Here is a 13,859-nt window from a genome sequence, read left to right as displayed (position 1 = left end):
CACAAATCTCACACAACATGATATAGAGCTGTCACATTGGTTTTGTGATGTAAAAGCGTGCGGGAAAAAATGTTGTGGAACAGTAGTCTTCTTTTAAGGGGGTGTGAGGACCCCTGGAGGTACTTGAAGGCATGCAAAGGGACAAGTGAGATCTATTAAAAACATTCTAAAAAAACAGCAGCAATTCATAAATCCTTTATACATATGTTTATTGAATAAAACTTCAATGAAGTATGAATGTAAGTTCATAAACTGTGGAAAAATAATACAACAATCTGACATTCAGTGTTGACAGCTAGACTTTTTGTGGACATGTTCCATAAATATTGATGTTAAAGATTTCTTTTTTTGTGAAGAAATGTTTAGAATGAAGTTGATGAATCCAGATGGATCTCTATTACAATCCCCAAAGAGGGCACTTTAAGTTGAAGATTACTTCTATGTGTAGAAATCTTTATTTATAATTAAATCACTTGTTTATATTTCAACAAGTTTTTAGTTATTTGTATATCTTTTTTTCCAAATAGTTCAAGAAAGACCAAAACAAATGAGCAATATTTTTGAATTTAATATATCAGAAACTGATGACATAGTGCTGTATTTTACTTCCTTATCTCTTCTTGCTCTGATTAGGGGGTACTTGAATTAAAAAAATGTTCACAGGGAGTATATCCCTGAAAAAAGGTTGAGAACCACTTGGCTAAACAATGCTTTGGTAAAGTAACAGGAGGTGAGGTGCAACGTATAGTCCTTTAAGTTTACGGATGGCTGACAGTCTTTGTTGACTTCTTTTTTGAATGTCTGTGGTGTGCTGATCAAAGGTGAGTTTATTGTCCAAGGTTACGCCCAGGTATTTAGAAGAATAAATAATGAAATAAGTAAATAAAATAATAAGAATAAAATAATTTCTATGCGTCCTTATTTACCTAGCCTGGTCCTGCCCCTGCTTTTGCTACAAGGTGGGTCCTACACCCGTGTCCATGTTGTAGATTTATGTATATCAGGGGTGCGCACAGAAAAACTGAAGAATGCAAGGGGCCACTTTGATACATTAAAGGGTAACATTATCACACTTTCAAAAGGGTTAAAAACAATAAAAGTCAGTTCCCAGTGGCTTGTTGTATTTTTTAAAGTTTTTTTCAAAATTTTACCAGTCCCGGAATATCCCTAAAAAAAGCTTTAAAGTGCCTTATTTTGGCTATCTTCGAAGACACTGTCCATTTTCCTGTGACGTCATACAGTGCTGCCAATGTAAACAAACAATGGCAAAAAATAGCACAGCAAGATATAGCGACATTAGCTCGGATTCAGACTAGGATTTCAGCGGTTTAAGCGATTCAACAGATTACGGATGTATTGAAACGGATGGTTAGAGTATGAAAGTATTGAATGGCCGAATAGCATGGCTGAATAGCTGCGTTAGCATCGCCGGTAAAATGTGCGGACCAAACGATCAGGACTTTCGCATCTTGTGACACTGGAGCAACTTAAATCCGTCGATTGGTAAGTGTTTTTTTCACATTAAATATGGGTGGAAGGAAACGTAATATAGTTTCAAAAGTACATACAGCTATAGCCTAAATAGCATGTTAGCATCGATTAGCTGGCAGTCACGCCGCGACCAAATATGTCTGATTAGCACATAAGTCAACAACATTAACAAAACTCAGCTTTGTGATTTCGTTGACTTTATCGTTGCAAATGCATCTGCAGGTTATCCATACATCTCTGTGCCATGTCTGTCATCGCCGGTAAAATGTGCAGACACTCCGGCACATTAAATGGGGGTCTGGCGGCAGATTTCTTGCCACTTTCGCATATTCGGGCCACTGGTGCAACCTGAATTCCTCCCTGTTAGTGTTGTTACACCCTCCGACAACACACAGACGAGGCATGATGTCGCCAAGGTTCCAAAAAATATTCGAAAAAACGGAAACTAACAGAGCTGAGACCCGGTGTTTGTAATGTGTTGGAGAAAATGAAAATGGCGTCTTTCTTACCTAGGCAACGTCACGTACTGACGTCATCGCTCCAAGTGGATTAAACAGAAAGGCGTTTAATTCGCCAAAATTCACCCATTTAGAGTTCGGAAATCGGTTAAAAAAATATATGGTCTTTTTTCTGCAACATCAAGGTATATATTGACGCTTACATAGGTCTGGTGATAATGTTCCCCTTTAAGGAGGCTAATAATGGAGGGATGTAAACAAAATCTATTCAATTCATTTATGTTTCATGCTGAATACAAATAAAAAAAAACAAGCCAAGGGGCTAAAAATGGCCCCCAGGCTACACATTGGATAGCCGTCCTTGTTGATGATGAAAGTGTACTCGATTGGCTGCGCATTCACCGCTATGTGATGTGAATATAAACGCAAACGTCAAAGAATTCTCACTGTGGCTTTGTAGGACGTGTCACGATGGTTGGGTAAAGTTCGGGGGAGCTTATCCAGGAAGAAAGTAATCCTTCTTAAAGCTTAGATGAGGTTCTAATATCTTCCAAATATTTAAAGCTATTTATCCGCAAAACCTGACAGCAGCCCTTCAGACTCTGCCTGTAAAGAGACGGACGGGATGACGGCCACTGACCCCCAAGAGTCCTGCGTGCACGATCACACCAATGTGGGCTACGTCCTGGCGGTGTGCTACTCCATCATCTTTGTCCTGGGTCTAATTGGGAATGTGGTGGCTCTGTGGGCTTTCTTCCGAGTTGACAGCAAGCGCAACTCGGTGTGGGTGTTCCTCATCAACCTGGCGTTCGCCGACCTGCTGCTGATATTCTGTCTGCCCTTCAGGATCTTCTTCCACAGCGAAGGGAACCGCTGGATGCTGGGAGCCACGCTGTGTAAGGTGGTCACCTACGTCTTCTACATGAACATGTACATCAGCATCACCCTGCTGGGGCTGATCAGCGTCAATCGCTACATGAAGATCCACCAGGGGATTCGGAGCCATAACAGACTGCTGTCCACCAAGTGGAGCGTCGTCATCTGCGCAGCGATTTGGATCATGGCCCTGGTCATGGATGCAGTCTTTATCGCAACAAGTTCATCACAGAGCCACAAGTTAGTCCACTTTTAGCTCTTGTATTGTTTGGCTTTTCACTCTAGGCTGGAGCAAGAAATCAACATTTTCTGTTTCCGGTGATTGGTTTTTCTCTTTTTCCACAAAATACTTTCATAACTGTGCCGCTTAGTGAAACTATTTGGGGTGTAATGGTACGTGTATTTGTATTGAACCGTTTCAGTAAGGGGGTTTCGGTTCGGTTCGGAGGTGTACCGAACGAGTTTCCACACGGACATATTAGGTAGCGCACCGCACGTTGTGTAAACAATGCAGAGCGAGGCACAACACACGGCAGGCTAGCAGCAACCGGGCTAGAACAACATGCAAAAGCCAGAGCTGGAAGACCCTCCTGCCTCGTTAAGATCTCCCGTTTGGGACCACTTTGGCTGCGCGATACAACAATGGAGGACGGAGGTTTGCCGACATTGTTCAGCAGCAGTAGGGTACGCTTTTGCCAACACGTTAAACATGCTAACGCCTTTGAAGCGTCACCACCGCATTCAAGCAGCCTCTCCTCGGCGAGTCAGGCAGGGCCGAAGCAATAACAAATGTTTTTATAGCAGCAGATTTAAGACCATCTATCCATCCATTTCCTACCTCAGGGGGTGTTGATGAACGTGGACCCCGACTTAAACAAGTTGAAAAACGTATTGGGGTGTTTGCATTCAGTGGTCAATTGTACGGAATATGTACTGTACTGTGCAATCTACTAATAAAAGTCTCAATCAATCAATCAATCAATCAATCAATCAAAAAAAGCAAATTATATGTAGAAAGGTTTTGTTAAGAAACCATTCTGAGCCTTATCTTATTTAGTTTTTATTTTATACATGTTGACCACATTAACCTTGGCAATGGACCCTGTGTGTATATGTATGTTATGCCATTGTTTACAAATTTGGTCAATAAATAACCGAACCGTGACCTCTAAACCGAGGTAGTACAGAACCAAAATTTTTGTGTACCGTTACACCCCTGGAAACTACACTGCAAAAAGTCAGTGTTCAAAAACAAGAAAAAAAAATAGGGGTATTTTATTTGAAATAAGCAAAATTATCTGCCAATAGAACAAGAAAATTTGTCTTGTCAAGACTTTCCAAAACAAGTAAAATTAGCTAACCTCAATGAACCCAAAAATACCTTAAAATAAGTATATTCTCACTAATAACAAGTGCACTTTTCTTGGTAGAATTTTTTTTTGACCTTTTTGCTCAAAATGTTAAAAATATTCTTAAATTAAGTAAATGCTAGTGCCATTATCTTGACATAATGATATGCGCTCGGTATCATGATTTTTCTTTTTTTCATGCTTGAAGTAAGAAATTATTACTTTAAAAAAGTAGTTTTATACTTGTGAGTGTTGACACAGCTTTGCAACATTTGATATTCTAGTTTCAAGCATGTTTTACTCAATATAGGTCATGAAATCTCAGCAACAAGCTGTAACATCTTAATGAGATCATTTGGATCAAAACCCTTAAAACAAGTATAACACTAACATAAAATCTTCTTAGTGAGAGGAATTTTCTTATCAGACAGAAAATAAGCAAATATCACCCCTATTTGAGATATTTAATCTTACTTAGATATCAGTTTTTGTAGTGTAGCTAATAGTCATTTTGTTTCATGTGAAATTTACAGGGCTGTCTTCTAAACACTTTGGATCCATGTAATATAGATACTCTGAATCCGTGTGTCTTAACCACCGAAAAATGTATATTTCTTAGCTGCGCCGCAGAGGCACTCAGTGGCCTGTGTGTCTTAACCACCGAAAAATTTATATTTCTTAGCTGCGCCGCAGAGGCACTCAGTGGCCTTGTGGTTAGAGAGTCCACCCTGAGATCGGTAGGTCGTGAGATCAAACCCCGGCCAAGTTACATATAAAAATGGGACCCATTACCTCCCTGCTTGGCACTCAGCATCAAGGGTTGGAATTGAGCGTTCAATCACCAAATTGATTCCCGAGCGTGGCCACCGCTGCTGCTCACAGCTCCCCTCACCTCCCAGGGGGTGGAACAGGGGGATAGGTCAAATGGAGAGGATCATTTTACCACACCTAGTGTGTGCATGTGACTATCAGTGGTACTTTAACTAACACACGTTTTCCCCACTTGTAGTAATGACAATATCAAAGTCAAACAGAAAGTCTGGCGCTTAAGTCATAGAGCTTTCCTAAGCGCAAAAATTATGACTAAAATGGTGAAGCTGTACTTACATTTTATTGACAGTTTAGTTACAAAAATATACCATATTCATTATTATTACTTTTTCTACTTAGAATGCATTTTTTAGCACTGTTAATTGTATATAAAGTTAGTTATTTTTCATTGTTTATTATGAGTCCCTTTTGTAGTACAGTAAGTTTAATTAGACTACTTTTTCAAATTTTCTTGGAACCAGACCATTTTTTGGGTATATTAGATGGAATTTTTACCTCATAAGCATATGATTAAGAAGAGATAATGAACCTTTTTGAGCATGTTTAACTAGTATTTATTTTTGTAATCAGGCTGACCTAAACCTTGATAATAATCTTTGGGATTAACACATGCTTTCAAATTGTTTGACAGGATTGTAAACTAAGTAGGTTAGACATAATTTTTTTTCCCACTTGTATCAGTAATGACAATATCAAAGTCAAACAGAAGAAGTCTGGAGTTAAAGTCATTGAGAAGTTCGCAAAGCGCAAAAATTATGACTAAAATGTTAAAGCTGTATTTTCAGTTTCACTTTAATTTTATAGACAGTTTAGTTGCAAAAACATACCATATTCATTATTATAAATGTTTCTACTTAGAATGTATTTTTTTAGCACTGTGTAATTGTATGTAAAGTTATTTTTTATCGTTTTTTATGAGTCCCTTTTGCAGTACAGTATGTTTAATTGGTATACTTTTTCAAATTTTCTTGTAATTAGACCATATTTTCAGTATATTAGTTGATTGGCAACACTAATTGGCCCTAGTGTGTGAATGTTGTCTGTCTATCTGCGTTGGCCCTGTGATGAGGTGGCGACTTGTCCAGGGTGTAAACCGTCTTCCGCCCGAATGCAGCTGAGACAGGCTCCAGCACCCCACGCGACTCGAAAGGGACAAATGGTAGAAAATGGATGGATGGATGGAGGGATAGATGGAATTTTTACCTGACAGTATATGAATAAGAAAACATAATGAACCTTTTTGAGCATGATTTATTAGTATTTATTTTTGTAATCAGCCTGACCTAAGGCTTGATAATAATCTTTAGGATTAACACATGCTTTCAAATTGTTCGACAAGGTTTTAAACTAAGTAGGTTAGACATAATTTTCCCCCCACTTGTAGCAGTAATGACAATATCAAAGTTAAACAAAAGAAGTCTGGCGCAAAAGTCATAGATACGTTTCCTAAGCGCAAAAATTATGACTAAAACGGTGAAGCTGGATTTTCATTTGCACTTTATGTTTATTGACAGTTAAGTTACAAAAACATACCATATTCATTATTAATAATTTTTCTACATAGAATGTATATTTTTTTAGCACCGTGTAATTGTATGTAAAGTTATTTTTCATATTTTTTTATGAATCCCTTTTGCAGTACAGTATACTTTTTCCAAAATTTTTTTGTGATCGGACCATATTTTCGGTATATTGGATGGAATTTTTACCTGACATTTCGACTGTCTCCAGTTTTCTTCAGAAGGGTCAGCTGACCACTCCAGTGAAGAAGACTGACAGTCGAAACATATCGGGTAAAGATTCATCCAATACACCAAAAATATGGTCTAATTACAAGAACATTTGAAATATATATGAATAAGAAGACGTAATGAACATTTTTAAGCATGTTTAATTAGTAATTAATTAATTTCAGTGTGATTAAGAGCAATATAAATAAAGTTTGATTGATTTTCACGACAACACTTTTTTTTTTTTTACACTTTTTTGAGTCACTATTGCCAAAAATAGTCACACTGTGACAAAAATATAAATTTAAGAATATAAATAAATAAATAAATAATTATTTGATAAAGGAGAGAAAAAATTGAAAGGGGAACCAATTTTTTTGTAATTTTGCCTATCATTCACAATCTTTATATGAGATTAGCACACATTTTTTAAAATGCATTCTGAATAGTAATTAGATGCGATCAAAAGTCTGCTTACAATGACGGGAGTCGCTCTATTCTGCATATACAGCGCTTAAAACATCCACACACCTCCATCAAGATTTTATATACACACCATAAGTATATATGAAAAGTAGTAACAGGGACATTCTTATGTATTTCACAACACAAACGCATCACGACTTCCACCTTTTCCTTCTATGACATCACTGATTACTACTCACTGCAGACATCATGACAGCCAACAAACATAATAAAACATCACTTACTGTACAATTTCTGTACAATATCGGCGGTCCGATATTATCGGACATCTGTGATTATGAGAGACAAGACGACAAAAGTTGTTCTTTTTTCCATTCTAATTTGTAATAATCATGGTGGCTAGCGATCCAGCTAATGGGGTAAATCCATTCTGCCTTCAAATCCTGTATAATTCCCAGCTGTAGCGACATTGTTATTGTAAAAACACCGAGGAACTCTTTTTCTAGCATAGTAACACATCGTTTTGCAACGGCGTGCTACGGTATTGGCATAAGCAAGCTTCTTGCATCAGCAGCTGAACGGCGTTTTGAGTTTGTAATGCACAACACGATGCAATCTGTACTGACTGAAAAACATGAACAATCATAATACAGTATCAGCCTACATTTTATGACTGCTTTGTACACAGCACAGCTGTATGTCAGGAGAGTCAAACTCATTTTAGATGGGGGGCCACATGGAGAAAAATGTACTCCCAAGTGGGCCGGACTGGTAAAATCACAGCAGGATAACTTAAAAATAAAGACGACTTTAGATTGCTTTGTTTGTTTAAAAAAAAAAACTAACACATTCTGAAATTGTAAAAATCATAATGTTGTTGCGGTTATTAGTATTTTATCTGGGGGACGGTGTGGCGAAGTTGGGAGAGTGGTCGTGCCAGCAATCTGAGGGTTACTGGTTCAATCCCCACCTTCTACCACTCTAGTCACATCCGTTGTGTCCTTGAGCAAAACACTTCACCTTTGGTCCTGATGGATCCTGGTTAGAGCGGTGCATGGCAGCTCCCGCCAGCAGTGTGTGTGAATGGGTGAATTTGGAAATAGTGTCAAAGCGCTTCGACTTCCTTAAAAAGGTAGAAAGGTGCTATACAAGTACAACCCATTTACCATTTACCATCTTTATTTGTCATTATTTATATTTTCTGAATAAAGTATGTGATAATATTCATCAGTCAACTCATCCATCTATCAAATTAAAAAAATGAAATCAAAATCAAATTAGAGTACGTTATTTATGTAGTTTGATAATTTTCCTCAACATAATGTAGTTTATTTTGTACATATGTAGTAGAGATGCGCGGTTTGCGGTCTCATCCGCGGAGTCTGCGGATAAACCGCGGGTCGGGCGGGTGACATGACGAAAAAATAGATTTTAATTAGATTCGGGCGGGTGGCGGTTGAACCATCCGGAAATATTTGATATACATGGTTCTGGGATCGGTATCCATTACCATTCAAAGAGCCATTTAAGACCCGTGTCACAAAGCAAAGACGCTAATATTCTCTAGAATGACTGCCAGCAGTCACCCAGATAATAAGTATTAGGGCGTGCTATGAAGCCATTGGCTTTGTCGCCTTCTACAGCATTTACGATCTGCTTGTCAGTCCAGCAACATGTGTGTGTGTGGCTTCCGCAGCAACACGCACACGACTGCAAGGCATACTGGGTGACACAGAGTACACTAATGGTTGTGATAGAAACAATTTTAACACTCTTAGTAATATGCGCCACGCTGTGAAGCCACACCAAACAAGATTGACAAACACATTTCGGGAGAACATCCTCCCAGTAACACAACATAAACGCAACACAACAAATACCCAGAATCCTTTGTATCCATGACATTTCCTGACTATTTTATACACCCCGCTAGCAGCAACCCCCCCCCGTGCGTTGGTAAGGTGGGCGGGGTTGGGGGCGCAAAATATATTCAGGAAATGTCACGGATACAAAGGATTCTGGGTATTTGTTGTGTTGCGTTTATGTTGTGTTACTGTGAGGATGTTCTCCCGAAATGTGTTTGTCAATCTTGTTTGGTGTGGTTTCACAGCATGGCGCATATTAGTAAGTGTTAAAGTTGTTTATATCACAACCATCAGTGTACTCTGTATCACCCAGTATGCCTTTCAATCTTGTACGTGTGATTGCGGAAGCTGCACACAACATGTTGCCGGACTAACAATCGGTTCGTACATGTTGTTGAAGGTGTCAAAGACAATGGCTTCACAGCACGCCCATATTTTTGTCATCAGGATGAACACCATTGGACTTTCGCGAGAACATTAGCGGCTCCCATTGTCCTCATTACTCTGTGAAACGGGTTTAAATAGCTCTGTGAGTGGTAAAGGTGGCCGACCTCTGATGTATGTATGTCAGCGGGCGGGTGGCGGGCGGTTGCGGTTCTGATAAAATGTTGGTTCGGGTGTACGGCGGGTGGATGACGACTTTGGTGATGCGGTTGGGGATGATATAATTGCCTATCCGCGCATCTCTAATATGTAGCATCATCTACAAAGATACAAAGAATTGCTATTGCGACATCTAGAGAACACATTTAGAACAGCTGTTTCTTTCATTCAAAAATTTCAGGTAAATTTTTATACTTTGCAAAACTCATCCTGTGGGCCGGATAAAACCTGTTTGTGGGCCTGATCCGTACGTTTGACACCCCTGCTGTATGTAGTTGTAATAACAAGCATGATGTGCAGCATGTATCATGATCAATATCATAGTTTAAAAAAAGTTAAAGTACTAATGATTGTCACACACACACGAGGTGTGGTGAAATTGTTTCCTCTGCATTTGACCCATCCCCTTGTTCCACCCCCTGGGAGGTGAGGGGAGCAGTGGGCCGCAGTGGGCCGCAGCGGTGCCGCGCGCCCCGGACTCACTCACTCGATTAATAGTTGTCTGTTTAGTCCAGCTGGCTGGCGACGTTTTTTTTTTTCCAGTTGATTTTGGGTAAGCTTGGCTCCACACTTACACCGTCAAGTTACGCCGGTCCTGACTCTCTCGGCTACCGTATTACGACGTCTGCCATGATTAGAACACACAGGCGTTTGTTGGCGGAAGTCAGAAGTGTGTTGCTATGGGAACGGAAATACATGCACTGATTAAATACGTTCCTGTAATGCTTAAAATGACCAAAATACGGTAAATATTGAACATATTGTTATGAATGTGTCAGTTCCAACATTATATATAGACTTGCAGTGTGTAGATAAAACATCAATGTTGAGTTTTGAAGTTGTTTTCGATTAGCCACAATTTGCAAGCTTTTTTTTTTATCTTTAGAAATCTTAAAGGCCTACTGAAATGAGACTTTCTTATTAAAACGGGGATAGCAGGTCCATTCTATGTGTCATACTTGATCATTTCGCGATATTGCCATATCTTTGCTGAAAGGATTTAGTAGAGAACATCCACAACAAAGTTCGCAACTTTTGGTCGCTAACAGAAAAGCCCTGCCTTTACCGGAAATCACAGACGATGACGTCACCCGTTGATGGCTCCTCACATCCTCACATTGTTTTTAATGGGAGCCTCCAATAAAAAGAGCTATTCAGACCGAGAAAACGACAATTTCCCCATTAATTTGAGCGAGGATGAAAGATTTGTGTTTGAGGATATTGATAGCGACGTACTAAAAAACAAAAAAACAAAAATCGAGTTAAAAAAGACAAAACGCGATTGCATTGGGACGGATTCAGATGTTTTTAGACAGATTTACTAGGATAATTCTGGGAAATCCCTTATCTTTCTATTGTGTTGCTAGTGTTTAGTGAGTTTAATAGTACCTGATAGTCGGAAGGGTGTATCCACGGATGTCTTGATGCGCAGTGTCTGATGGAAGTCGACGGCAGCTGTACGGACGGCACAAGCTCACCGAAAACTGCTGGTTGACATGTAGTCGGGATCCATGTTCGCTTGACCGCTCTGATCCATAGTAAAGTTTCACCTCCGGGAATTTTAAACAAGGAATGTGTGTTTGTGTGGCTAAAGGCTAAAGCTTCCCAACTCCATCTTTCTACTTTGACTTCTCCATTATTAATTGAACAAATTGCAAAAGATTCAGCAACACAGATGTCCAAAATACTGTGTAATTATGCGGTTACAGCAGACGACTTTTAGCTGTGTGTGTGTGCAGCGCTCATATTTCCTAACAGTCTGTGACGTCACGCGTACACGTCATCATTACGCAACATTTTCAAGAAGAAACTCCCGGGAAAATTTTAAATTGCAATTTAATAAACTAAAAAGGCCGTATTGGCATGTGTTGCAATGTTAATATTTCATCATTGATATATAAACTATCAGACTGCGTGGTCAATAGTAGTGGGTTTCAGTATGTGTTCTTGTCTCTCATAATGATTGTGAACAATAGATGACTAGAATAACTACACGCTTGGGATCATCTTTCTTTAGGTGTTACCAGTACAAACGGCTCCAAAACGCCAAGTGGAAGGCGTACATCAACGTGTTTCTGCTGGCGCTCTACTGGCTGGCGTTCATCTCCCTGGTGGTCTCGTACGTGAAGATCCACCGTAAGCTGCGGAACATATGGCACACGCCCAACGCTCAGTGCTATTCGCGAACGGCATGGAAGTCTCTCTTCATCCTCTTCGTCTTCACCATCTGCTCGGCGCCTTATCACGTGGTCCAAGCGTTCTACATCAGAACCACGATCACGGACACTTCCTGTTACTGGAGGAACGTCGTCAATCTGGCAGTGGAGACCACGCTGCTCCTCTCGTCCCTCAACGCCTGCCTGGATCCCATCATGTACTTCATATTGGCAACGTCCATGAGGAAGGAGGTGCAGCGGATAATGAGCATTGTGTTCGGTGTAAAGGAAGCTCCGGGATTGAGCTCTAGCAGCTCCACCATAGAACTGGATGAGAAAACTGCAAAGGCTGACGGTAAAAAAAACATCCCAGCTACTTTGCAATAGTTTGGTCAGCTACATTTTTATTATTAGTTAAGCCATCCGTTCATTTTCTATGCTGCTAACAAACGGTGGGAAAGTCAGCTACGTGAACTACTGCACTGCTTATTAATTGTAAATCTTATCTTATCCAAACGATTTTATTGTTTTGATTTTGTACGGCGTCCTTGAGTGCCCAGCTATAATTATTATTATTACACTAACCAAAGGTCCCTGTGCAAAATTTCCATTTATTTTCAAATGCTTCAGTTGAGGCAAATCAATGACAAAGAATTTGTATTGCGCCGATTTAAATGGAGGTGCAACAGCGTGAGAAAAATTTAAATTTTTAAGGAAAAATGCATTAAAATTTGTTTTAGGACGTACTAACACAAGACAATTTGTGGTACGGTTTGTTTACTTGTCCCATCACGTGTACACAACTATATAAATGCTATATATTTGACTTGTGGATTGTTTTGAGTCGTTCTGATGAGTTTTAATGTGAAAGGTGGCAGTTGTCATTAGTAGAGTGAACAGGGTCTTACGTTCCGATTCTACAAGTGTCATCCCAATTTTTTAAATGTCAATTCCTATTTTCGATACTCCGTCTGGAGACCGGAATAGTTAGTTGCCACGGAGCTAACTGTTCATCGTCATTCAAAGTATAGACTCCTCCATTTTGGCAAATTAACTGCAGTTTTTAAGTTTTATTATCACTGGAAGACTGTGTGATGAGGTTAAACATGTTACACACGGAGGAAGAGCAAGCAGGAGCAGGCAAGCTAATAGGGCTAGCTGCTAAGCTTGCGCAAAACAACAGAAGAAATAAGTGCATTACGGTACGTTGATGTGAAATCCGTTGTTTTTTTTACAGTTGATCACTGTTTTTGCTTACTGTAAATTACAATGAAAAAACTTGATATATTGTTAATACAATTTACGGTAAAATACTGGCAGCTGTGGTTGCCAGGAAACAAATTAGGGCCAATTTTAGTGTTGCCAGGTCCATGTATTTAGAAGTGGTAGAAGGCCAGAGTACTTAGAGAATTCACGCAGTGAACATCCAAACTCCACACACAAAGACCCATAGCTCAGGAATCGAACTTAGGACCTTTTTACTATGAGGCACAAACGCAAACAACAGCGCCACCTGGCTCCACTGTCACCAGTACTCAGTATCTGCAAAATGCCTGTGTTTCCGAGACATGTGATTTCAACTTGAAAGTATTTGTACGACCTTCACTGGACAACTCTCAACATGGCCTTCCGCAGCAAGCAAGTTCCTTGATGTGAGCTATTAAAAATTGTGTGAGATATTAAAAATGAGCCTTAAATGGTCTGGATCTGTTAGATATCTACTAGCAACCAGTTCCAACACACTTAAAGTGTTTCATTTCAATGCAGTTTGCAATGAAGCACAGGAACATAACCCCTCACTGAAACCACTTGCCACAAAAACACAAGAAAACATGTTGTTAGCCAAAAGCTAATGCTTTAACGCAAACCCTAAAACAAACTAGGTATGCTTTGAATCTAAATGTACAATCTGCAAAACCTTTATTTTTGAAAGAATAATACCCTATCTGCTTGAGTGTGACATTACAGTATTTGCAAATGCATTGTACAGTTGTTTTTTATTACATTTTCACAGTACGCAGGTTTCAACATGTCAAATTTAAGACTTTTTTTAAGACCATCTTGAAAATAATTT

At 39.4% G+C, this 13,859-nt stretch overlaps 2 protein-coding genes across 21 annotated transcripts in view; one reads left to right on the top strand and one right to left on the bottom strand.

The window, feature by feature from the left end:
- The window catches only part of caska (calcium/calmodulin-dependent serine protein kinase a), a 252,512-nt gene that overhangs the window by 75,080 nt on the left and 163,573 nt on the right, over positions 1-13,859 (bottom strand). The window lies entirely within an intron of this gene.
- On the top strand, positions 2,575-12,172 carry LOC133537817 (probable G-protein coupled receptor 34). Its single transcript, XM_061878889.1, has 2 exons — positions 2,575-3,065; positions 11,647-12,172. The coding sequence occupies exons 1-2, from the start codon at positions 2,575-2,577 to the stop codon at positions 12,170-12,172; spliced, it is 1,017 nt and encodes a 338-aa protein (XP_061734873.1).

Source organism: Nerophis ophidion, linkage group LG19 (genome assembly GCF_033978795.1).
Source record: "Nerophis ophidion isolate RoL-2023_Sa linkage group LG19, RoL_Noph_v1.0, whole genome shotgun sequence".
NCBI classification, from domain to species: Eukaryota; Metazoa; Chordata; class Actinopteri; order Syngnathiformes; family Syngnathidae; genus Nerophis; species Nerophis ophidion.
Note: the sequence above shows the minus strand (reverse complement) of the source record. Positions and strands in the feature narration are given on the sequence as shown.

What these genes read in the sequence shown, in the direction of transcription:
- LOC133537817 (XM_061878889.1), top strand. Translation starts at nt 2,575, where the DNA reads ATGACGGCCACTGACCCCCAAGAGTCCTGCGTGCACGATCACACCAAT. An exon ending in AGTTCATCACAGAGCCACAA is followed by an intron (nt 3,066 to 11,646) that starts GTTAGTCCACTT and finishes ATCTTTCTTTAG; the next exon opens with GTGTTACCAGTACAAACGGC.